This window comes from Corvus hawaiiensis, chromosome 13 (assembly GCF_020740725.1).
Source record: "Corvus hawaiiensis isolate bCorHaw1 chromosome 13, bCorHaw1.pri.cur, whole genome shotgun sequence".
Taxonomy (NCBI): domain Eukaryota; kingdom Metazoa; phylum Chordata; class Aves; order Passeriformes; family Corvidae; genus Corvus; species Corvus hawaiiensis.
In genome coordinates, this window is record NC_063225.1 from 14279631 (window position 1) to 14306413 (window position 26783).

At 39.4% G+C, this 26783-nt stretch overlaps 1 protein-coding gene and 1 long non-coding RNA gene across 6 annotated transcripts in view; one reads left to right on the forward strand and one right to left on the reverse strand.

Moving 5' to 3' along the window:
* The first annotated feature begins 5016 nt into the window (after window positions 1–5016).
* The window catches only part of RNF111 (ring finger protein 111), a 43440-nt gene continuing 21673 nt past the window's right edge, over window positions 5017–26783 (forward strand). For 4 of the 5 annotated variants that reach the window (XM_048317674.1, XM_048317676.1, XM_048317671.1 and 1 more), the window contains exons 1-3: window positions 14669–15564; window positions 24456–24582; window positions 26246–26409. In XM_048317674.1, coding sequence (XP_048173631.1) covers window positions 14688–15564; window positions 24456–24582; window positions 26246–26409 — 1168 coding nt within the window. In that variant the 5' untranslated portion in view covers window positions 14669–14687. Of the gene's footprint in view, window positions 5225–14668; window positions 15565–24455; window positions 24583–26245; window positions 26410–26783 lie in introns of those variants that run through there. The other variant, XM_048317677.1, reaches the window with a different exon arrangement.
* Window positions 5288–20324, reverse strand: LOC125332600. The gene is made up of 3 exons (XR_007206558.1): window positions 20076–20324; window positions 9357–9496; window positions 5288–8791 (listed from the first exon to the last, which is right to left on the reverse strand). It is a non-coding gene; the product is annotated as an uncharacterized LOC125332600 (long non-coding RNA).

Consider the following 26783-nt stretch of genomic DNA (forward strand, 5'->3'; position numbering starts at 1 on the left):
TGGGTCTTGTCCCAGTTCTCATGTTACATTGCCTGGTTGCTACAATTTTAAACTGCACTATTTCTCTCCTCTGTAGACAAAGCAAGAGTAACCATTTGAGACATTTCAGTGAATGCCTGACAATAGATACACTTTGGGATAAAAATCACTGATAATTTAATATGTATCACTGCTATAAAAAATAGCTTTTTCCACTCTGAATGTATAGTTTTCTTTTTGATGTATTATTGATATACTGCATGATGCACAGTCAGAGGAAGGTTGTAGAAATGAATTTCTGATCTCTCAATTGCTCTTGTAATAATTCTTCTACCGAACAGCAAGGAAAAGAACACAAAGCCAACAGTAAATCAAACGAAAATATTTTTCTTTATTTTACCACTGAAACTATATGTACATGCTAGGAAATGGCTGTTGAATTTCTTAGTGTAGAGTCAGATCATTAAATGCAGGATGCTTTTGTTTGTTTCAAACCTAATTGCTCTAAAAATAGCTGCTGATTCATCATTAAAACACAAAAATATATTTGGCCCCATTATTGTACAAGCACTAAAAGAATAAATAGGAATATCTCGTGATCTTTCTATTAAGAGCTTGGTGGCATATTTGTTTTTGAATAAGAAAAAGAACTATTAAAAACACTGTCAACAAACTGGCTATTTCCAAGTAATTATATATACCACACCTACTTAATTATACGGCAACTTAAATACTTAAGCAGTCAGATAATCTCAGAAAGATACTGTGAGACTTTAGTAGGGATTTGCATAATTTCTGAAGTCATGTGTTGTGAAAGTGCTGTTTCTAACCTTACAGAGCCTTATCAGGCTGTACAACATGAAATCAAATGAGTGACTGGTGGGTCATTTCCATATCAACATTATACTGTAATGCAGGGTATTTTGTTCTTCCATATATCTTAAAAATATACATTGCCTGAATGGTGCATGTTATTTTCCAGAGCTTTTGAAAACTCTTTGATCAATCACATTCAAAAATTTCCATCAGAAAATGTATAGCACAGACAACCATCAAGTTTTATTTTTGATTCTGCAAATGATCAGTCTTTTCTTGTTTCCTAGTAGCATATATAAATCATTCCGGGTTTTTTATCTCTTCCCTATGTCTCCCATTTTCACTGGTAAGATCTTCATCTGGGCTGACTGGAGCTGTGACTGTTTATCATCCAAATATCAATCCCACAGTTTTTGTGATCTAACACAGAAATATTTCTGTTGTCTGGTTTTCTGTATCATCCTCACAACATACTACCACAAGAAGCTTTACAGTTTATTACTATTACTAGTAATTGTAAATTGACTTAGCACGTGCAAACATTTAAATATATGCTTAAGTATGGTCCACATTAGGTCTACACAAGTACATCCGATGTAAATGTCAAGGATGGCCTGATGAATACCCTGGCTGCAAGGGACAGCTCCCCCTGCAGCAGTGTGGTTGGGACAGATCCACACTTCTGTCTATGGGCAGGAGTTTAAGAGGAGGGTACTTTCCATACTGTCCTGGACGCTACCAGGCTTCAGCTAGCAGGGCTCAGAGCAAAGACAGCCCTTTGTGAGAGTGTGCAGCTCGCCCCTTGGCCCCATGCCCAGTGGGGCTGTGGCACCGTGTTCCAGAAGCTGGTGCTCGCATCTGGAAAAAGCTGTGCCTTGCTTTCATTTGTGAGCGAGCAAACTGCTACAGCAGCCCTGCATAGAGCTGTATCCAGCCAGGAAGCCAAGCTGCTGAAGGAACCTCAGGATAAGGGGTTTGCTTTTTTGTCTTTTTGCCAAAAATGTAAAGTGCAATCTCCTGCTGGCTGGCATGTTTTGATCTTGGATAAGATCGTTTCTTCTCCATGTCTTTAGTTCTGCCAGGCCCTGGGGTGTGCATATAAATGGTTTTGTTCAGCTCTAGTTAAAAGAAGTTGAAGAGTTCAGTATGATTTGATGACACCATAACCTACCTGAAAGCCATTCTGAAACTTGCATTAGTGATTTAGAATTATTCCATTTAACCTTTTGGTTTTCTGTACCTAAGAAGCGTGAGAAGGAGAATCTTTTGGTTTGTTCCAAGGAATCAATAATCTATTTTCAAGACAACTGTCTGTCTCTGCAAGATACTAAGCTAATGGCAGAAATAACTTTAATAAATCATGAAAGAGCATAGATAGAAGGTTGGGTTTTTTAAAATAGTGCATAGTTCTGGTCACTGAAGTGTTTTCTACATCACCTTTCTTTAAAAATTAAGTTAATAACCAGTCAATAATGGACAAAATAATTTTTATCGAGAGTTTGTTTAAGGGCGAGCTGGCCCACAAATTACAAGATTCTTGTCAGCTGGTGGTCCATATTGAAATAGGTATTAGGAAATCTTAGCCAATAAAGATCCTAGAAATTCTGCCTTTATGTTACAGAAAGGTCTGCAGAATCATACACAGAACATTTACAGATCATTTGGCCACTGTGACTTTGCACTGGGAGAAAATCAAAACGGACTGCATTTGCTTTTTAATTCATGAACTGAAAAATTTAGCCACTCCATAAGCCCTTGTTTTTGTTTTCAAAATGATCTTTTGTATGTCAGTTGGTGAGCATAGAGTGACTGTACATTTTCTCTCCCAAGAGCTACCTTTCTGTCACCTTTGGCACGAGTGTTCAAACCAATTATTACATAAATAGGTAAATACATAACTAGTTGGTGTGGTTTTTTGTTGGTATTATTCTCGGATCAGCTTATTCGCAATGCTCCTCTGTCTCATTTCTTAAAGTAATCCAGCCAAATTTTATTAGCTTCCTCTCATATTGTCTATACTGTGTTTTCTTGAGTGTCCCACTAAGATTAGAGTTCATCTTCCTTGGATACATATTAAAAAAAAAGCTGCATAAGGTAGTTGTAAGACTACATCAGGAATAATTTTTACAATAGCATTGAAACCTCTCTCTCTCCCAAAATTATTTAGAGTAAATTATTATACAGACATGTTTGCTTTTTTCATGCCTACATCATGTTGTTGACTGGTGGTCATTTACTTAATTACATTGGTAATTGAAGTTCTCATCCAACTGCCTTTTACCTGACAAATACCCCAAACTTTTGGTCATTAACATTCAAGTGCACATTCTTTATATTTGATGTTTTTTCACTTTGCTTCTATTAGTCCTCAGGGTCATTCACGTCTTCCCATATATTGTCTTGATTATTTTTTCCCCAGCTGATTTTTAGTAAAGTATTTCAACTTTGGATCTAGTGCTTAATGGAAAATACTAAAATTGCTTATACAGTCAAGCCACTAGTGACCTCCATCGAATGATATGACCTTCTTTGCACTGTCTGTTGCTATCTTCATGTTCTCCTCAGTCTCACTGGTTATTTAATCTGTGGCTCAGTGTCTTTGTTTAGTGAAATTGGCTGGATGTGACATGACTGAAAAAATGAAAACTACCCCAAACCACAAGAAATATACAGAGAAAGGTAGCAAATTAATGCTGGATAACCTGTGTTTTTGTCTTTATTGCAAACTGAAATGAATTACTGCTTTGCTTAGGGAACCACATGAGATAACCTGTGATCCTTTTTTCCACCTTTGCTATATGTGGGTCTCGGTTCTTCCTGTGTTCTCGCTTCACACATAAAGCTGAAAAAATCTTTATTTTCATATAATTTGTGTTGTATAGTGCTTTTTGCATTTTGTACACTTTTGGACATATATTGAAGTAGAGTCTAATTTCCATGTTGTTCTATCCACTTTTGCTTTAAGGAAATTCCATTCAGAAACTCATGCAATTAATAGTGTCAAAAAGCATTTTTTCCCAGCGACCATTTCTTTTGTAATGATGCATGCAGGTTGGTTAGCTCCTCTGAAACACGTAGGAACTGCTGGGTACTGATGACTGTGGTGCCAGTGTGTTCTGAGTAAGATCTTTAACTCTTGGTAGACCAGACTGTACCGTTCTGCTCCAAAGCCTTGGGTTTGTGTAGCTGTTGGTCACTGAGAGTATACGACCCTTGTCTATCCAGTGTTTCAATCTGGAACTGGAATGTGTGCCCTGACATTGATGGAAGGTCATCTCTGGCAGAGAGACACACTGGCCTTTTGCAGCTGCAAAGTTAGCAAACACTCAGGCTTGCTGCTATATGAGAGCCTCCCCAAAGCTGAGGAGTTTGCTGTGCTGTCCGTGTGACACACAGCCACTGTACGGGACAGGTCCCCAGTGTGTGTGGACATCAGTAATGTAGAGGGGGAAGGCTCACCTCATCCCGAGTCAGCGACTGCATCGTGCAGTAAAGGCAAATAAATTCCTGTTTCTAAAGAGCTGGACGGGGAGTTGGGATTTGTCGGCCTTTCTTCGCAGCCGCACCTGTCACTGGCTCCAGGACAGGCAGCCGTGAGACACTGCAGTATGAAGGGAAGAGACAGCGCTGGGCAAAACCCGCATGCTTTCAGCCAGCTCCTAGCAGGGGACATCACAGGGTCAGGTTGGAGGGGACCACAGAGGGTCCCCCTCTGCTCCGACCTCCCTGCCCAAGCCGGGTCATCTCAGAGGACACGGCACAAGACTGCATCCATTTCTCGGATACCTGGGCAGCCTGTTCCAGTGCTCGCCCACTGCACAGTGAAGAAGCTGTTTCTCAGTTCGGGGGGAACTTTCTGTGCATCAGTTTCTGCCTTGTGTCCTATTGCTCGGCACCACCGAGCAGAGCCTGGTCCATCCGCTGGCACCCCCGCTTTAGATATTTACACACGACCGCATAAATACAGCAGCAGCGAACGCAGGCAGAACCTTGCCGCCTGCGAGCCCATCCCGCCCCGACCCCGTCCGGTTCCCTCAGGAGCCCGCCCCGACCCCGACCAGCCCCGCCATGAGTCCGCGCTGTGGCTGCGCCGCCGCCCGGCAGGGGGCGCGGCGGGAGGCGGGGCGCGCGCTGGCGCGGCTGCGCTTTGCGGGCGGCTGTAAAGCAGCGCCGACTGTCGCGCTGCGCTGGGCAGGGAGCGGCGGGGGCTGCGCCACAACAGAGCGGGGCCCGCCCGGCGCAGCGGCCGCACCGGGACCGGACCGGGGGCAGCGGCCGCACCGGCACAGCGAGGACCCTGCGGCCTCTCGAGCCGCGCCGGGCAGCGCCGCGGGGTCATTGCGGCGCTCACCGGGGCCGCCTCTACCCCTCGGCCCTGCGCAGGGCGCCGGCGGCACCCGCCCCTTCCCCCGCGGCCTCGCTGTCTCAGGTACGGGGGGCGGCGGGGACCCCGCGGGTGGGCCCGGGGGCGGGCGGGGGCTCCCCCTCTTCCCCCGCCCTGCGCCCTGACGGCAGCGGTGACCGGCGGGGCTGTGCGGCGGGTGGGAACTTCACGCAGAATGTATTTTTCCTTTTTTATTCAGCGCCTCATTGACGCACAAAGCAGTGTCTTCACTGCGGGCAGCCGCAGCACTCTCTGGGGTTTTGTCACAAATTTGTCACAAATTTTCCCCTTAGGGAAATGAGTTTCTATTTCTGTGCGTAATAGGGTTTGTTATGACGTCATTTGTTTTGTTTGCGAAGTTAGTGTTCTCTTAACCCATGTTAAAAAAAAAAAAAAAAATCACCATTTTTAGGTGTTTTTTGCCTGATAAACAAGGAAGTAGCGTTCTTTCAGAAATGTAGGCCAGGATCTTCAGAGGCTTGTCACTGTTGCAATGGGCAGGTGTCAAGGGTCTGTACTTTTTTAAGTGTCTGTGTTTCTGTGATTAGGGCTGAGCATGCATTCATGGAATTTTCATGTTGTTTGAGTAAGCTCTTCCATGGCTTGAACTGACTTTATTAAATCATAAGCAAGGCCTGGTTGTTTTAGCTGATTAAACAAGACCCTTAATTCCTGATACCCAAGTACTTCTCCAGGAGAGGACATAATGCTGGAGGTAAGAGTTTGCTATAATTAGAATCATTTGATTCTAGTGCAGTTATTTCAGAAACAAAGATTTGACCAAAAAGATAAGAATTGACTGCTCATTGTGTAGATCTGGGTTTGTCATGGTATTTGTATTATAAACTATTAAAGGAAACCTAGGTTTTCAGGTGCAGAATAAAGTCTTACATTGTCTTTGTTGTAACTTTTAGAAAATTCCAAAGGTATATTAATGCTGTATACTTAGTAAAAACCTTTTTCAGGAAAACTAATATTTAAGTAGTTAGAATGCTTTGCCCTCTTAAAACCAGAAATTACTTTTTCTTGTTCACAAATCCATAGTTCTTGTTGTCAGAGCAATTTAAGTGTTTTTGCACTTACTTTTTTTGGATAAAAGGACTGTCTTGGGGCAGGGAGGGAACAGAAACAAACCTTGTTAGACAGGATGATTATTTCTGACGTGCAAGGATTGATAGGCAAAGAAGTGATCTTGGCTCATTTGATAGAGTGAACATCTGGTCACCTGTCTTGTGCACTCATCCACAGTATAGAATCACCTATGGAATTCATTAGGTGGGAAAGGCTGTAAGAACATTTTGTGTTTCACTTTAATTACATAATAGTGTATAAGCCACCAAGCTTCCTCTTTTAAAATTCTTGAGGTCTCACATATTTAAAAATCTGGTGGTTTTTATTGATGGTTGAAGCCCTGACAGCTACAGCTGTGTTTGTATCTGGTATTGGGAGCTTGAGGGTGAACAACAGCTCATAGTATTCATGCATATTTTGCACGTTCTTTCAAAATATGGATGAGAACATTCTGACCTTTCAGAAATATGTCTTTTGTGAAGCATTGGCTTTTGTAAAGTGTATTAAGAGTGTATGTTAACATGACTGTGACTCACTTTATCTTTGAATTAGTAACTTTGTTGACCTACATAACCAGATCAGTTATAGCAGTTGATTTTCGCTGGAGGTGGCTGTGTTGCAGTAACATTTAGCTGACAGCAGTTGCTGGCTTTTTTTCCCAAGATGTACAATCTTTCATTCAGTTGTTTATATTTCTTCTAATGGTGAGGACATTGTTTTGAGAAGATAGAGGTGATAGTGCCCTCTTCCATAACAGATGAATTATAGAGGCTTAGATGTCAAGCAGTTGAATAAAGAGAGAAATTGAGGGGGGAGTGATGATGGGATGGGGAATAGGATGATATCATTAATGTGTAAACAATGGGGATAGTACAGGGGTATGGATTTGCAGTAGGCAGATGTTGTATAAAGAGTTCCTCAAACCTTCCTATGTGCAACTCCTTTAAGTGAGTTGTGAGCAAAATTTTGGGTTGGTGAAAGAAACATTTTCTTTTTTTTTCCTTCTGCCCCATTAGGGTTCTCTGCTAGGCCTGACCTGAGCCCCCCCAAGAAAAACACTAATCTGTACTTAACCTCGAAGGAAGTTCACTAGTTAAAGACTTCAGCTGTGGATACCATTTTGTGTTTCTTATAAGAGCACTGTAAACTTTGGAAGCTGCTACACTGACAAAACTTAGGAGACTACAACTTAGAGTAATTATCCTATCCTTACATTGTACATGTATCCCATGCTCAATATGCACATTTATAACTCTCTTTTCAACCATATTGACATGCAAACAGCCAAATCACTACAGATCTGGTGATAAAACAGGATTATTTTGCTGTTTTATATAGTTTATGCTATTTGGAAAAGGAATTGCTCTAAATTAAAATGATGTCTTCCTTATTAAGTGTTTACCAAGTGAAATCTGAGAAGGCTGGTTCATGGCTTTACTAGCAAGAGGCCAGTAAGGGCTATTAGCTTCTGTCTTTTTTTTTCCCAATACACTTTAGTCCTAATATTTGACTGCTGTTAAGTAAAATGTTTACCTTTGGCTCTACTGGGTGCAGAGTGAAGAAGTCTGCTGCAGTGTCCTTTCCTCTGAAGCTGGCAGATCTACTCAACTTAGTATCAATAAAATCCCCTACTTTCTCATAGGTGTTCTGAAGAACAGCATAAAACTGTCCTAATGGTCAATTTTACAATTCTCACTTGAAAGATTGTTACTAGCAGTTGTGGCAAAGATCATATTTCACTTTGCTCCTCAAAGCTTATCAAGAAGTGTTTGCAAAATGACACTACATCAAGAAGAGTTACACATACCTCAAAAGTCAAAAATGCCAGGCGGACTAAGAAACAATTTTTAAAATAATTTTTGGTGGCCGTGTAACTCAGAACTTCCCTAGCTGTCTCAGGAAGCAAAATTCCTAGTTAAGATCTTAAGTTCCAATAAAAAATTGCATTTTGTCATTCTTTTATAAAGCTACAGCTTTTTATTCCCAAGTTCGTTGCTGTTATGTTTCTCTTGGAGTTCACTGAAGCAAAAACATTCCTGATTGCCAAATCATAATGCTTAGTATCTTAAACCCATGATTTACATAGTGTTAATGTGGCTAACTGATTTGAGCCTAGGACAGAGCAAAGAAGTGTCTAGACTGAAGAATGTGTTTGTGAGCACCATGTTTGTCAGATACACCTGCTTGCATCCATCATGCAAAGGCAGGCAGGTTTAGGTGGGTGTGTGCATGGTAATGCTTGATTGAGGCTGGGATTTCCTTGGGAGCCTTGTGGCCTTGGACTGACTCAGTGGGACAGCTCACCTGTGCTGGGAGGGCTCTGTGCAGGACAGCTCACCTGTGCTCAGAGGGCTCTTCAAAATGGCTCTTAGCTCACCATCTAACATGAGGTGCCTCCAGCTGCACGTGCTCCATGCATTTTGTCCGTTCCAACTGGAGCCAGGCCATAGATCCTGTCCTGCAGAAGAGCTCTTCTGTTTGTAGCTGTCGTGTGCTGGATTCTCTTGGAAGAGGTCAGACAGACACTTCAGTAGTCTCTCCCTAGGAGTACAGTGCTGTTGAGTCTCAGAGGTGAATGGCAACGTGGCACAACAGAGGCATTCTGTAGCTGTCCTATAGGGGGCCTGACATTTCTGTTACAAGATAATTGCTGTAAGGCACTGACTTGACTTAGGCATCTGGAAGCAAACCTTGAAGGTCCCAGAAGAATTATTTTTGGGGATAAAATTAAGGAGACTTTGCTGGTCCAGAGGTTGGATACTGTTCATTACAGTACTTGACAGTACAGTTACTGTCATCTGATTTTGAGATGGCTTTGCAAAGTTTAGTAAGGGTAGTACTGTATTTGAAATAACGTCGTCTCACTTCAAGAGTAGACTTTCCAAGCCAATGATGGTTCCTAGAATTCCCTGCAAGGGATGGGTAAGCCTCCCTGCATTGCTGTGGCTCATGTAGCAGTAGCACCTCTGCAAAGCACAGACAAACCCTTCTGTCTGGAGTGGACATAGTGGTCTGGCTTTGGGAGCCTGTAAGCAAGAACCTGTTTCTAGAACATTATCATGCAGTTAGTAACTCATACTATGCCTGTTATTCTGAAATACTGTACCTGTCTGTAGGGCAGAAGATAAGTATTCTGCTTGGAGAATTCTCGAGTAATTTTGTCATTGAAAATGGAGTCATCACCATGGCTGCATTAAAGCACAGAAGGGAAATTGAGAGTTCTTTGCAGTGGTATTTCATATTGTCCTGTGAATAAAGATACGTAATGTCAGTGCAAACACTATAGAATTTCAGATTACCTTCTGATTGTTGCTGTTTTATAAAATGTGTAGATCTTTAACTTATCAGTTGCTTTATTTTCTGTCAAAGATTAGAAGACCAATATATAGGATGCTAAAATTTAGTCATTAAAACAAGCTTTAAAAGAGCCCACTTTTTGTAATGAAGGATAAAAAGTGAAGAACAAGCAAAAGTGAAGAAGAACACAATAAAGTTTTGAAACCTGATTGCACTTGTTCTCCTGATAGTGGAACTGAGTATTAGATGTTTTTCTTCTTGTCACTTATTCTGCATTGTACAGGCATACAGGTTGTCCTGCTTGATAGAAATGAAATTAATAAGGCAGGACTGCCTCTTTTAGGAAAATGATTGGGGGTTTTTTTTGCAAACTGCTCAGTGAGTTCCTTATTTTGTTGAAGCAGCAGGGCATGATAGCACTGAGATTTGATCTCCATGGGATTGAGTTGGGGGTGCAACTTCTGAAGTGGCTCCTAAGTCTTCTGTAAGCCTCCAGTGTGCCAGGGCCATGCAGGAATCGATCTTGCTTGGCTGCCTGCCCTTGAGATTGGACAGTAGCAGTACTTAGGTTTTTTCACTTCGCTGAAGGCATTGTATGAATTTTATAACCTTTTTCATTTTCCTGTTTCTTGATACATCTAATGGAAAAGCCTTGCTGAAAGAATAAGAATACATCTTTTTAATGAGATGAAAGAAAGGTTTTCTCATGAATCTAACAGTACCAGTATTAGCTTGTCAGAGTAAAAGTAATGTTAAAAGTGATATGTGATACAAGCTGCATATCAGGGAAGGGAATTCGTTTTAGAAGTTTGTTGGGAGTTCAGTGACCATATGCAAAGAAAACAAGAATTAGGACTGAACAAGGGGACGACAAATGCAAGGAGGTTTTTTCTAGGTGGCGAAGGGAGTTGACTATATTTCAGAATGCAGCTGAAAATACACTTTCAAGGTAATGATATATTGGGTCACATGTATTCGTCAGCCAAGTTTATACCAAAAAACTGAGTTATATGTTGTATAATGAAGCATTTAACTGCTTTATAGTGCTTTAATGCTACATACTGTTTGATTGCTTATAAAGAAATTAATTATTAAAGACAAAATCCTTTGCTCCATCTCCTAACTCAAATGTGTTCTGCTTTGATATGCGATCATAAATGTGCTGTAAAGGTCTCTATAAGGTTGTTTTTACTTACCTATTTCCAGGGACTTCCCAGTTTGCATGAATTTTCTTGCCCTGTTGTATGTCTCGGAATGATTAATATCAATGGTTTTAAGTGGTGAGAAGAATGGATGCAAGTCACGTGTACTTCAGGATTCTAAATAGTCATACACCTGAGAGGGGAACTTAGAATAACTATTTACAGTTTTCAGGTAGCTGTCTTAACAGCTTTTCATTGAGTCCTAATGGGTTAAAAGAAGATAGTAAATCAAAACTTTGGAAGGAAACATGGGGAACTAAGTCAATAGGCAAATGCTTCGATTAGGAAAAAGGAACACTAATGCTGATTGAGCTTACTTCATCTTGCTGCTTTTTGAAAAAGGTTCTGAGGACTACGTTTAATTAGAAGTAGATATTGTAGGATCTTCTAAGTGTTTTAACAGCAGATGATCTCATTCTAATGTCTTAATTATTTGCATAATATTTTTGTAGTTCCTCTTAAATTTTGCCTTCTGTGCAAAAGAATAAGAAAATGTTCAGATTTTTGTTTCTTAAAAAAATTAAGGGGCCAATTCTCTTTGATTCTGAAGTTATCATATTAAAAGGATGGGAAACAGTTTTGTGTAGGCTGGATATGTAGTATATGCTGGCAAGTTATGACTGTGTTCAAAGACATTAAGCTTTCTGAATAAAATAATATTTTTCCCCCCAAATTGAAATATTTTATGGATTTTCAAAAAAAACTTGTGATGAAATAAAGGGTTACTGTGGAGGGTCTAGGTTGCTTTTCGAGTGGGGTGAAGATTGACAAGACTGTGTTACATTTCTGTAAAACAGTGGTGCATAAATAACAGAGCTAAAAAGTGACCTTGAGAGGATCAGAAAAAGGACTATGTACTGCTTGTTCTCTGTGTGCTTGTAGAAGGTTTGAATGCTGTATTCCTGTCCTTACTGGAAATTTGATAAAATGGAAGTCTTGGTCTTAATGTTTTCAGAGAAAGATGGTGCATGTGTGTGAGGGTGTGGATGAGCCCAGTGAGGGCTGTGTAGGAGCTGGAGCTGAGAAGGGTAGACAGCAGAACTCCACAGCTTTAGTAGTCTTTTTTTGCTATGTAGACTCTTTGCGCTCCTAATGTTTGTTCTAAGTTTTTTTCCAGTTTTGCAACTTCTTTTTTTCAGCCCTAAAGAAAAGGGTAGCCTTCTGTTTATGCACTTATATAGTGCATTCCACTAAAACTTACTGCTATAAAGAAAAGTTGTACTTTGATGAAGTAAGAACCAATTGTCTGTACTGGCAAGAGGAGGTTTATTCCAACTTGCATGAATACAGCTTTTGACTTTGGTGTGAGACATGCCTGTCTGCTGTAATTCCAATAGAGAACAGCAACACTTTCTTATCACAGGCCTCGTATTTAACAGTAATTGTTATAAATGTTTCTAGGATTTCCAGTGAGAACATTCAAATAGGGCTTTTCAGCTGGGGTTCTAGGATCCAAAAGATTCTTAATCTCCAGACAGATCCTGTGACCTTATGGCTTCTTTAGATGTTAGTTCTGCAGCATATATGCCTTTTTCAAACTTTTTATTCCAAATTGCATCACATGAAGTGTAGTACTTGTTAGTTGCTTATGGCTATGAAGAGAACACAGGCTGCCTGGGAGGATGCAACGGTTTATACCCACTTCAGACTGAAATACATAATTATTTAGGGTCTGTTAGGAACAGCTAGCTCACAACTGCTCCTGAAAGCATCAGTTTGTGAAACAGTCTAAAAAATTCTTAATTAAATCTGTTCTGTAGTCTTGATCTTGTATTTATATGTTCTATGACAAAATAAATGCGAGCGTTAAGTATTAGCACTGCATGTAAGAATGCATTAGCATTTTGGAGAGTTTTGACATTCAGACAGAGGCTTCTGGACCTGAATAGATAGGGCTGCTTAACCTGCCACAGATCATAGAATCATCACACAATAGTGTGGGTTGGAAGGAAACTTATAAGTCATCTATTGCCAGCTTCCCTGCCATGGACAAGGATGCCTTCCACTAGGCCACGTTGCTTAAAGCCCAACTTTCCCGTGAATCCATCCACCTTATCCTTGAACTCCTCCAGGGATGGGCATCCACAGCTTCTCTGGGCAACCTGTTCCAGTGTTTCACCACTCTCACAGGGAAGAATTCCTTCCTCATACCTAATCTAAACCTGCCCTCTTTTGATTTGAAGCCATTCTCCCTTGTCTTGTCATTACATGCCGTTGTCAAAGTCCCTCTCCAGCTCTCTTGAAGCCCCTTTAGGTACTGGAAGATGCTGTAATGTCTCCTTGGAGCCTTTTCTTCTCCAGGCTGAACAACCCCAGCTCTCTGTCTGTCTTCATAGGACAGATGCTCCACCTCTCGGAGCATCTTCATGGCCCTCCTGTGGTTTTGCTTCAGCAGCTCCACATTCTTCTTAGGCTGGGAGCCCCAGAACTGGACACGTTAGTTCAGGTGGAATAGAGGGACAATCCCATCCCTTGACCTGCTGGCCATGCTTCTTTTGAGCCAATCCAGGATATGATTGATTTTCTGGGCTGCAAACACAGTGTCAGGTCATGTAATGCTTTTCATCCATTAACGCCCTCTTAAGTCCTTCTCCTGAGAGCTGCTCTCACTCATCTCTCTGCCCAGCCTATATTTGTGCTTGGGATTGCCCCAGCCCAGGTGCAGGACTTTGCACTTGGCCTTGTAGAACTTCAGGAGGTTCATGCAGACCAATCTCCCAGGTCTGTCAGGATGCCTCTGAGTGGCTGTTGGTGCTGTTTCTAGATAGCTCAGATGATTTTTGTGACTTCATGCATATTCCAGCTGTGCTGCTTAGGCTGCCTTGTTCCACTTAGGGCATTGTTGCACATGTTTTCTTAAACAGCCTTTTGGTAGTTCAGCACAACTTGCTGTAAGCTGTCAAGTATCTGCTATAGCTTATTCAGCTGAGGCATAAAACCCCCTGATATTAGTTACAGTAATGAGTATTTCAATTGTTTTCACAATTGTAACCAAATTGTTTCATCACTCCCTTTTGGGAATTTAAACCAAAGGCAGAGATGTCAGATGAAGCAGATTGAACATGGATCTATTACTGAGGTTACTGTTTTCTGTGTTTTCCAGTACAAAGGTTTTTTTTTTGAGGGTAATGTTGTACATTGGAAGCTGTGTATTTTGTCAGGGAGGGGAACCTGGCTGGTACTGACTGGTAAGGGAACATATTACTGAGTATTATATACTCAGTTTCTGTCATAGGGTAAGAGTCAAAAGTACATGGACTGAAAATAGCTTGGTACACTGTACTGCTAATGTGTGGTGGCTTTTAAGAGACTCAAGGTAATAAATGGATTTTTATTACTTTGCCCCAAAATAATAACCCTTCAGAATCTCTCATGTTTCATTCCTCTTCATGTCAGAAAAGAACCATGCGTTCTAAGCAACTGACTTTTTTATAGTTCAATTGACACCATACAACACCATGTATTGTGTTGAAGTATTTACTGTAGGTGTTCTGCTGCAGGGGAAGATACAGGTCTTATTTAAGCATGCATTTTCGTTGATGGCTATGAGAGCTATTTAGCCAAAATTCAGCTAACTTCTATAAGCAGTAGCCTGTAACTGCCGTACTTAAGTATCAGTAAAGCAGACATCATCTGTTTTGCGGGTGACATACACCAATATTTGCTTTGTGAAAGTGATACTGTTTTCACTGACCATAAGAACTTCCCTTCAGTGCAAATTATAGGAGTTCTGTCTTCATAAAAAATTACATTGCCAAGCAGTATTCTTAGTATTTTGAAATAGTATTTCAGTTACTGTCGTTTTGCTATTTCCACTGGGGGATTAGTCCTAGCAGTAAATGGGTTTTCTCTTATTTCAGCTTTGCTTTTGAAAAATCTAATGCTTCTTTTCTTGATGCTTATCTGTTTTGTTTTCTAGGCCTTTCTTAAATCTTTCCATGTCTAAATGGACTCCTGAATGTAATATAGTTTATACTCTAAAAGCGGATATGAAGAGTGAAGTTCCTTCTGATGCACCAAAGAGACAGGAGAGTCTGAAGGGGATCCTCTTGAACCCTGAGCCTATTGGGGCAGCCAAAAGCTTCACTGCAGAAGTTGAGATGATTGCCAGTAAAGTAGGGAATGAGTTCTCTCACTTGTGTGGTGATTCTCAAAAACAAAAGGACATGAATGGCAACCATACAGACCAAGAAAAAGGTATTGTGGTGCGAAAAAAACGCAAGAGCCAGCAGGCTGGTCCTTCATACACTCAAAACTGTCCTGATAAAGAAAATAAAGGAGTCTTGGGATTGAGACAGCATCTAGAAACACAGAGTGAAGACAATGATTCTTCTTTTAGTGACTGTATCTCTTCACCTTCCTCTAGCTTGCATTTTGGAGACTCTGACACAGTAACATCTGATGAAGAAAAAGATGCTCCTGTGAGACACTCTCAGGCAGTGTTGAATACTCCAAGTAGAACTCACAGTGCAAGGTCACACAAGTGGCCTCGGACTGAGGCAGACTCTGTACCCGGGTTATTGATGAAAAGGCCCTGTTTTCACAATAGTTCTTTAAGAAGACTTCCATATAGGAAGAGAGTTGTGAAAACAGGTTCATCACAGCGGACACAGAACCAAAAAGAACGAATTTTAATGCAGAGGAAAAAGCGGGAAGTGTTAGCTCGAAGAAAGTATGCTTTACTCCCCAGTTCTAGCAGCTCCAGTGAGAATGATCTCAGTACTGAATCTTCTTCCAGTTCATCTACTGAAGGGGAGGAAGACTTGTTTGTGTCCCCTGGTGAAAACCACCAGAATAGCACAGCTGTTCCTTCAGGTAAAACTGAATTCCTGAGGTATTTTGTATTAGTTGTCTTTCATCGTATACAATAGGCTTTTTTATAAGTTCTTTGGAGCAGTTTGTTGAAATTAATACTACAAATAGTACAACATAAATTCTTGGGAAAAGTACATTCACATCTTACAGCAGAATTATAGCAAATCTAAAATCTTGAATGTAAAAGTTAATGGTTTCTAAAGAACATAGTGGAAGATTGCTCAGTCTGATTAGTCGCATGCTGAGTTGATCCATTTTTATTTTTTTAGCTGTAGAATTGTATTAAAAATTTTAGCTTTGAACTGATTGTGGTAATAATTCTAATTTCAGAATGTAGAAATATCTGCTAATATTTAACTGCACTTCACAATTTAGAAAAAATATAAAGAAAAAAAAGTCCATTGTTATTAAGAGCCTGAAATATAAGTCAGTTGAAGGTAGCTTTAGTACTGAGATAATAAGAGAAAATATGTATGCCGAATGTTTTACCTAGATAAACTCAGTGCAATGCAGTTGGTCTACACAGTTATTTCTCTAATATGTCTTGTCACGGTATCTGAATGCTTGAATGTTTGGAGGAAGACTTTGGAGGATGTATTAGTTTGGTTTGGTTTGTTTTGTGTGTTTTTTCCTGGTTTGTTTGTTGTGGGTTTTTGTTAATTGATGAATTTTTTTGGATTTCCTTTCATGTTAAATTTGCCAAGTGAAAGTAGTTGTGCATTCTGTTCTAGTTCAGCTTTTTAGAGAGCATGGGAAAGTACATAGAACACAGCATGGTGTTAATCTGTGCAACCATGTGTTTTATCTAGTGACAAATATGTTTTAATAAGCAAAACCATATCTCAGGCTGTTGATCATTCCTCTAAGAAAATGTGACTGAAAATACAAGGACAGGTTAAAAAAAAAAAGTGTGAATGTTCATGTTAGGGCAAGATTTATGCTTGAACAGAACCAGAGTACTACTAAAGTCTAGATTATTGCTTGTTATTTGTTGTAGCAGGAAATAATTTGTGTGATGTTTAAATCCAAGAAGTAAAATCTGTAATGCAGAAGTCTTACTTATGCAATGCTAGGGCTGGGCATATATAACTCTGAAACAGGAATTATTTCACAGTGTTAATTATCTTGATGCATATTTGTGGGAATAGAAATTAATTAGGCCTAAAAAAATTACATTTGACATGCATGTTTAAGCATATTGAAGAATATGATTTGTAAATAATAGATGTGTGGGGATATGCATACATTTACATGAAACACCAATTTGAGAAACTACTGTCTTAACACCTTTGTTTCCAAGTTGATGGTTTCTTACAATTTTCAGGCAGGGTGGAGTTTCGTGTAACTGTAAAATGATGTAGGATCATTAACAACTCTCCTTCCACACAAATGTGGAAAAGCCCAATGGCTTAATTTTTATACTGCTTAAAAAGCACAATTAATGAAATTGTTTGTTTTCTTGTCATGAATGAAAAAAATCAATTAGTTCTGCACCAGTTAATTTTAGATTAAAATACTGACATGAGTTGTAACTGAAAGAAGGTTCGCTTTAAAGATTGTGTCCTGTCATGCCTGTACTTCAGGACCAGTGCTTGCAGGGAGCTGAAAAGCGATTCTGGCTTAATGTGTGTGAATACTGTGGGGGTTTTTCCAGTGGAAATATGTATTGATGTAAAGTTTTTTAAGCATTTTGTTTACATTGCAGATATAATGGGAAGTTGAGCAGACATCCTCTGTGAAAGTGTCCTATTTTTAGCAAGATAAAAATGTGATTAACATTTTCTGTAGCTTTGTGCTGTTATATAAGACATTTCTGGTTATTGAGTTAATTAGGACAGAAATGGGGCCAGCTGGAAAAACAGCAATGCTACTTGTCTGTATAGTGAGCAAGCACGACTGGGTTTCTATATGACGAAAGGCTTGTATTGATAGTCACGCCGTAGGAGCTTGTTCATGTTAGGGAAAATTTCTTTGCTCTACATTGGCACATGTCTGTTGAAATTAGAGTGTGCTGAAGGACAATATCTTCTGCTAAGAACATGAAGCCTGGGGCATACATGTAAAAGTACTAGAGAACAGACTTAGGAAAGGAGGAGAAGAATAATAGTAATTGGAAAAGAAAACACAGTTAAAAAAGATGTGGTAATAACTGATTTTTTAATAAGCAAGCTTCAAAGTGATGTGATTAGTTTTGTAGCCTAGCGAATAGCAATTTGTATTAAGGATATGGCAGAAAATATTTCTTTGCTTTGAATGTTGATGTTTATCTAAAGATACAGTGCATTTAAAGAAACAGTAAATCTAATTAGTGTAGACTATTCTGGAAAACATTTCTTTTTGATTGTTGCAAGAAATTAAAGTAACAGACCATTTTACCCAAAGAAGTATTTAGTAAGTATGTTCTTATAATTAATAAAATTAACTTGGCTAATTGGAAAAATCTTATGAATGGAGATGTGAAAGGGGTGGTTGTTTGTTTAACAAAACCTTTACCAAAAAACTGAATAGCACTATATGGGGCTTTTCCTCCTTTTCTGTTAGGGCTTTAGCTATTCTTCTGGTGAAACTCTGTACTTCTAGAGCGAGTGCGTGAACAAGTACGTCCTGACACCGGGGACTGGATGACACTTGTTTTAATAACTGTGTGCCATAGAAGGCATTGTTCTCATTACTTCTGGGATGGGCAGCTGAAGCTCATTCAGGGGAGACAGGAGTTGGAGGCATAAGTGTAAAAACAGCTGTGTGTAGCTGATCCTTACAGCTGAAGGTGCAGGTGCTTATGGGGGTGTAGATTCTATTTGCAATGCTGATCAGTTGGTTTCAATAGCAATACTGGGCTTGCAGTTAAAATGACAGCAAGCATCCACATTTTTGCTGGGAGACATGAATTTTGATTCTGTGTTTTGTTTAGGTAGTGCAGAAGCTTTTCTCTAACCCTGTGTACACACCAACAGAAATAATCCTCCTTTGACTTTGCTTATGAAACATGGCAAAATTCAGCTTTTACTGTTGTTGGATCTCTTATGTTGTGATGCAAATGTTCTGCTTCTACAGGTATTTGATTTTCATCTTGGATCTAAAGGGTTGGGGCTGCCTTTTGGAGGCAGTCTGGGGAGGGAAATCTAGCAAAAGCTAGAACTGGCACAAGTTTTTGACCTTACATACTCTGATTTGGCAATAAAGCAGAATTCTGGAAAATGGCAGAGTGTTGTTAGAAAAAAAAAGCTGTGTAGAGTTTTGCATTGTCATAAATTGTTCAAATTGTTCACCCAATAACTTAAGATTCCTTCAGGGTCTGACATGTTATTTTATATTTTTGAACAACTAATACTAGACAGGTTTTTCTTGTCTTAGACTGTAATGCTGATGAGAAACTGCTCCAAATTTTGTTCAAAGCTGCTTAGAATGATAAGACAGTGTTTATTCACTACTGTCCTCTTGATTCTCTAACATTTGTTGTCTGTCTCCCAAAAAAATATTGAATGTAGACATTGAATATTTTACAAGCCAGAGGCTGGTGAAAATGTTTAAGCATATACCGCTTTATGCTCAGATTATTTTAACAGGTTTAAGATTAACGGGTATTAAGTGGAAATGAGCTGCCTGTTGTTAAGAGTTGATTATTTTTCAGCTATTTAATCCCTCATACAAACTACAGCATGCAGTCCTTTTCTCACAGGAACTGATACAGCTCATTTCAAGCTTTTATCTCAACAGCATTAGTGGATAAGGAAGCGTATAAGTATCCTGTTTACCGTGCTGCTTACTGGAGAAGAACTGAGAAGTGGTGAGGAAAGAAGCACCTGGCTTTGTGAGCAGTGGCCATTAATCAGTGTTGCTGTATTCATCTGCTGTGAATTGGGGCTTTAAATAGCTACAGTAATAGAAGTTAGTGTGGAATTCACTTTGGCACTTCCCTGCTGCAGCTTTCTTTGCTGAAAAGATGGTACTTGTAGTAGTGGCTTGTTGTGGCATTGCCCATAGGACTGATTTTAGTGCAAGGTTAAGAACAGTTGGTACAGGTTTGAATTATCATGGCTCATAGTTGGACAAAATCCCCTAAACTGTGGTTGACTGTCTTTTCCACCAGGATGCAGACTCCTAAGCAGTTTGTGTGCTTTGGAAAATTTTTTCCCATCATGCCCAGCTATTGGAACATATATTCCAAGTGGTCTCAGGTACAGAAAAACTGTCATCACCCAACCCTAAGGGAACAGGCAGATTTTTGCCAGAATGTTGACAGCACTGAATCATAGTTACAATTAAGTCTTTCTTTTCTTAGCAGAATATTATAATTTTGAGTAGAATGGCACAGGATTTCTATAAGCAGAATCAATGTAATACAATCTGTAAGTACCATAATACAAAATTTATACTACCACTTAAGTTAAAATTTCTAATTACCTGGACGTTCTGCAGATCAGGTCAAATCTTCATGTGTGGTTTGATTTTTCAATATAAGAATCATAATCTAGACTCAAAAACCATATAAAAGAACATGAGTTACTCACTCAGTCCTCAGAGGAAGCAGATGATGACAGAGGTGTCCCTTGCCACCAGTGAGGGGTTGAGGTCACATTTCTGGTCCAGGTTCCCACTTCGGGCTTGTAACTGCTGGATTTTCTGGCCAGTGCTCTGGGTGCTGTCCGGCTCCCCTGTGCTGTGGCAGGGTTGTCAACAACACCTGCTTGGCTGCCTGCCTGGAACGTTCAAGGCCATCAGGGGAAGGGAGTGATCGTCCTGGCACCCAGGAATCTTGAGACATCTAGGGAGGGAAAGGGCAAATGTGTTTGTTCTGTCTGCTTGGTTCACAGGACCTTCAGAGCTTGAGAATGAGGGCAAAGCCAACAAATACGTGACCTGCTCAGTCACAGAGGATGGCTCCTCATACAGTGGTGTTATGCTAACAGTGTTAACGGAGTCAGAGCAGGGGCTCCAGCCATACCTAGTTCAAGACATTTGAGAAGTAAAGAAGACAGTACTCAGTAATACCAGCAGGATATTATTTTATTTGTTTCAAGCTGAATTACTATCCAAGTCATTATCTTTAATTCATGAGTGTAAGTGGCTGTAGAGGTGCATAGTCCCAAGTTCAAAAAGGGATTCAACACAGTTATTCACAGCTGTCCATGAGCAATGACTGGACAAGAAAGTGTGCTCTGACGTCTGTGACATTGTTGTGGGTGCTGGGTGGTGTGAGAGCTTTTAGTTAAAATTTGTAGCCTGAATTTTCTGCTCTGACTACATAGTTTTACCTGCTGCAGTTGGTAGAGAGAACATGTGCCTGGGTGGGCTCTTGGTCTGATCCAGTGAAAGCGTGGAACTCAAAATAAGTCATCTCTGTCACTGGAACTTGACTACTTATTTTAAATCTCTTCTGGTTTCGCTTAAGACTTGATCAGACTGTCTCATTTGAAATTGTGTATAGTAAAATGCTTTTAATATCTTCCATGTAATATTCAGACTAGTTAAACTCCATGTTAATTGCAAAAACAGATGTGAAAATACCCTGTGGGAATGACAACAGTCAGCCAAACATAAGTTTGGCTATTATACCAGTGTTATTTATGCCCTTGGAGGAGTACTTGTGGTGATGATTGATTAATCATGGAGTTATGCCATGGTCTTTTAGAGTTAAATAGTAGTATAATTATATATATTATACATGCTATACTGTGCAAAGCTTAGTCTCTTGCTTACAACTTCTTGATTATTAAAGTATTTGATTCTAAAGCTTGCTTCTCAGCAAGTTGGTCCGTCAGTGGCACGTAGCAATTGCTGTTGTGAAGTAATCTTACAACTTTCTAGGGAAAAATCTGTCATTTACTGATCTAAATATTGGACTTAAGAGTCCAGTATTGTATTTATTTCATTATAAAAGTTATATTCTGCTTAATAAAGTACTTTATTATGACAGATTTACTGTATTTGTGAGGTAAGGCCTGGAGGAGAGTATGTTTATATTTTTAAGGGAGGATTATAGTTTCAGACATGTTCAGATTTGGATTCAAGCATGTGCAGTTTATCCCTTCCCCTAGGGCAGCTGAGCATTCAGTTTCCATCATAAAACAGGCTTTTAAAAGAGGGGAGAGAACTTACATAAAGAAGTTACTGATCATTTTTGATTATTAGTCACATACAAAACTTAATTACTAATGGTTATTGAAAGCTCTGAATGGGAGATGCAAAACTTGCAAGCTGAAATTTGGTGTCTTGCATGCACTACAAAATATTATTTGTGGCTCTGAGAAGGGAAAAAACACCCCAAATTCTGTGGAAATTAATGAAGTTCTTGCTGTTATTTTCAGGAGAAGTTTTGTTTTTAAGTAGCTCACTTAAAATGCAGACTGAGTCAGTGGTGGCCCAAAGGCTAATTTACTCACAAATAGCTAGATTATAATTTGCTTACTGTGTTCTGTGATTCAGAAGATGACAGAGAGAAATAACGTATGCCTGCAGGAGGATGATTTTCTGTTTGTTTTGTAGCCATAGGTATTATTCTGAAAGTAGTACAAAATACGTCTCTTACATCTGCGTAACTCTTTTGCCGTCAACAGTCCAGACTCCTCTTCTTGATGGGAGGTAACCCTTCAAGAACTGCAGGGTTAGTATAGTTAACACTGTCATTATACAGATTTAGGTGGCTTCTTACAGCTTCAGTCATTTGAATGATACATTGATCAGGAAGGTATTAATGCTTTAAATTTTGCTTAAAGTTCTTTACAAACAGAAGATGACTGGTCAGTGACTGGTATGTGCTAAAAGAGAAAAGTAAATTATACCTTATCATGTTGGACTATATAAAACAATTGAAGAAATACTTATGTAGTTTAGAGTTGTTGTTTTTATGCTTTATTTTGAAGAAAGCATTGGTTCTTTGTATAGGAAAGTACTTCATGGGGTGAAAACCTCATCAGTTTGTGCTTTTGACTTGGGAAGGTGTTTTTAGAAGCATGAACAGTAGGAAATTGGATATGTCTGAACCATGTCTATGCTATATTCTACTTGGAGCAACTTCTACTGTTTTCCTAAAGATTTTCTTTGTTATTTTGGAAGTTGTAAGACCTGTTCATTCAGTACCAGTCCTGATGTTTTCTACAGTCTGATTTGCATAGTCAGTAAAATCACATCTGAACTAAAGGTGTGCTTAAAAAAAAAAGGGATTGAGTAAAATGAGCTTTCAAACCTTGAGAAAGGTATCTGAATTGTGTAGATATTCAGTTAAGAATTCCCTCTGGTTTTCATGAGCTAAGTTTGTGTCAGAATTTCCGAGGAGATGCACACTGTGAATTTCAGTATAGATCCACATGGCAGATGATTCTGTTCTCAAGGAGAACTTGTTTGTTTTCTCAAGTAACAAAATCATATTTAAGCCTAAATCTTTCTACTTTCGCATATGTCATAAATTTCAGTAAATACTGAGCCTGAGGACGTGTGGACTATATTTCAGAGAAGTGCAGGTTTGGAAGATAGAAGGACAAGTTGTGGATTTTTCTTAGTGACCTTTCCCCAGCTGCTTGGCTGGGTGGTTTTGTCTGAGAGTAGCTAAGATAGTTTTGTGTAAGGAAGCTGTTGCTTGTTTGCCCATGATAGGCACAATGTTTACATTCTTCTGGATGTGATGATGGATTTAGCTGCTGCTTTTCACTCTGAGTAATTGGCCTTTCAATATTTTCAATTTTGGAATGTGATGATGTTTTTTAGACATTGCAGTATTTTCAGTTTTCCCCAAAATTTCCATGCAAGTTCTGAGAATTAATTTTGTTCCACACTACTTCCAGTTGCTGGAGTTTTTTTGCATACCACTATTTGGAAGCATCACTCTTTACATCTTCAGTCAGCAATCTTTCTGGGATAAATATGGTCAGAAACAAAGGCCATTGGAAAATAGGTAATGCAGTTTGGGGTTTTTTTCAGAGCATAAAAACTGATAAAAATAAAAAAGGATAATTTCTCCCACCATGTAATTGGGTAAAGCAGATGAGAATAGTCGGTCCATACAGGATGGAAGTATTGACTTGAATGAGACCAAATTCTTGAAGCACTCCTTGAAGCAATTTGCAAAACCCAAAATGGTAGTTTGCAATTTCTAAGCTATACAGCTCATTTTTTTTAGGAAGTTCTTTTGTGCTCAGTGACTAATCCATAGCTCAGTTTAAGAATTGTAGGTAGCTCAGACTTGTCACTGCCAATGTTGCAGCTCTAGAGCAGTATTTCATGTGTCTGCTTGTTAGGCTGGAACTCTAACCATTCTTCCTGAAGTGGAAGTTGTTTCCTATGAAAACTTGTCTCTTCTGTAGGGTTTTTGTTGAGGTTTTTTATCATTCTTAGTTTAATTTTATCTTTCTCTGTCTAGTACAGATTGTGAATGCCACAAGATATCTAGATACAAAGACGTTTATAAACACCAGGGGATTAATTTTGTTGTTGGTATAAACTAGTTGGTGCCTAATTTTTCTTCTGTTGTCAATGCTTAGCTTGAGATTGATACCTATAAAAACACTTTAAAAAAAGCTATTAGTGATAACACACCACTACTGCTTTGCTAGCTTGGAAATGTTTTGTATTTTTATATTAAATGACTGGATTTTCTTGGTGTTACAGATAATAAAATTCACTGTAATTGCTTTCAATGCTTGCAATGCAAGCTTGCATACCTACCCCACACTCAGTCTTCTGTCTCCTTACTTCATTTTGCTTCAGTATTTACAGCAGAATTGCTTCTTTTAATAATTAGGTCATGTATTTGACAGTTGCACCTAAGGTTTTGACACACACCATGGAATCCTCTGCCTACATATATTTTAAGTCTATGAAAAACAGTCTCTTTTAGTGACAGTTCCTGAGATAAAGGGAGTATATAAACTTTCTTCTTCCTTTTTCCTCATCAGGAAGTATCGATGAAGATGTTGTGGTGATTGAAGCGTCCTCCACTCCCCAAGTCACTGCTAACGAAGAAATAAATGTTACCTCAACAGATAGTGAAGTGGAGATTGTCACTGTTGGTGAAAACTACAGGTGAGATTTGCATTTCTTTGTAATAATAAAGTGTTGCTTGTCTCCAGGTTTGTTCCAATGCTTTGTGCCATTAAAAGCCCATAAGGTAAAGTCACTGGAGTTCTAACCAGAATGCACAGTATGCATTTTTGATTAAAAAAACCAAAACAAAACCCGAACAGTAACAAAAACCCCCAATCCTAAACCCCCAAACAAAGTAAGGACAAAAACCCCAAAGCACAGCTTTGCCAAAGCTAGAGAATTCGGCTAATCTGGAGTTGTTGAGGTGGCTCTATTAGTGTGATTGATGTGCAGAATTTGGGGGAAGCAAAGCTATGCAGTGAGATCCTAGAGAGAGCATGTGTAGGCTGAGTTGACTATCTAGGGATTAGCTGAGCATTTCTCAGGAAAGCAGCCTACTTTTTTGAAGCTGCTGCTGTATGTGCTTTCCTGTTCTTCCATGAATATCTGGAGGTTTTGTTCCATGTTTTCAGATTTTACAGAATCCAAGTGGAGTTCCTTGAAGAAAGGTTTGAATTTGAAGTTATCTAAAGCCAAATGCTTTTAAAAAATAAATAGCTTTGTATATTCCTAGCATCAATAAGACATGTTTTCTGTAATAGCCTTAAGACTTGAAAAAATTAATTCTTTCTTCCCTCACCTTCTGCAATGCTACAGCCAAAACAGCAGTAGCTCCATGGTGATTTGTGCAGTGGGTTTTGTTTGTTTTTAGTGAAGTCATTCCTTTTTCTTCACATTTTCCCCTTCTAAATTTCTGAAGTCTGAGTACATTGTTTTTCCAAATTGGAAAATAAGAGCCACTTGATTTATGTAAATACTGGAAAGTCAAAGTTTTTTGAGAGTGAAATGATAAATACAATACTGTAAAAATATTGTTCCCTTAATTAAAGACTGTATCCTCCAAAGAGGATATACACTCCAGAGATCATTGTCTTGAATGTTTGGGTTTGTATGGCTAAATTGAACAGAATGGGTGCTAAGTGTTATAATATAGAGATAAAACCATCCCTTCCTTAGGTGTGGTTACAGGCTTAGGATCTCCTCAAGCCACATTTCATTTTAGTTAGAGTATCACAAAAAGCTATGTTTGTTCTCCAAAGAGGGGAAGCAAAATATTAGTGAGAAGTCAAGAGATTTTGTACTGTCAAGACATTTTAGGAATTTGAAGTATAGAAATTATCCTCTGAAAGTACTCTGTCGCAAGTTAATGTGCAAAAGTACATAATGTTTACAGATTTTGTCTTTGTAGTCCTGTCATCATTTATAGACCTGCTGTTCCAGACTGCATAGGAGTAGTATAGGATTTGGAGACTCTTCATTTACTGTTTACAAAGCTAGAACAACTTCAGCTATAGTTGCTGCTTGGCTTGGTTGTGGGATTTCACAGTGAATTTTTTTTTTTTAAGGTAGCTGTTTGCACATGGGACATGGTTTAAAGATCTTTAAACTTTCGGTGCTGGGCATTTGCTGTTACGTTCTCTGCTAAAGGCTGCAAAAGTGTTCATAAGTGCATTTAGTGAAAGTGGAGTCACAGGGTATCTCAATGTAACAAAATGCTTTTCTAATAATAAAAAAACTCCCAGTAGCTTGTCAAACATGCAGAGAGGAAATTAATAATGGCAAGATGTGGGCCAGTAGCTAAGGTGTGTTACCTTCTGTTAAGGTCTCGTTCTGCTCTTGGACACTCGAGATCACACTGGGGCCAGAGCTCCAGTTCCCACGCTGCCCGGCCTCCGGAGCAGCGATCCCGAAGCAGGATCTCCACAGTCATTCAGCCCCTGAGGCAGAACGCAGCTGAAGTCGTGGACCTCACCGTGGATGAAGATGGTAAGTTGCATTGTCAGAGAAATCTCTTCAGGAGCAGGATGGGCAGTGTAAGGGCACTGGAGTTAATTGCATCAGATATAAGGTACCCTTCTATGAAGATGTCTGATTTCCAAGCCTGTCAGAAAATCCTCTTGTGCCTTTCCTTTCAAAATTAAAAGTTTAGCTATTTTCAGTGGGTTTTTTAGATCTAAAGATACAGTTTTTCTTCCAAAGCTGCCTTGGGTGTGTGTCTGAGGGCTGACTCACCAGGCAGAAATTACAGAACAGGTTGGAACTACTTCTTGAAAAATATGCCCTTACTTCAATACAGCACTATAAAAGGAAAGTCTATCATTGCCTATGCTTTGGAATAGTGACTGTTCTTTCAGGCCTTG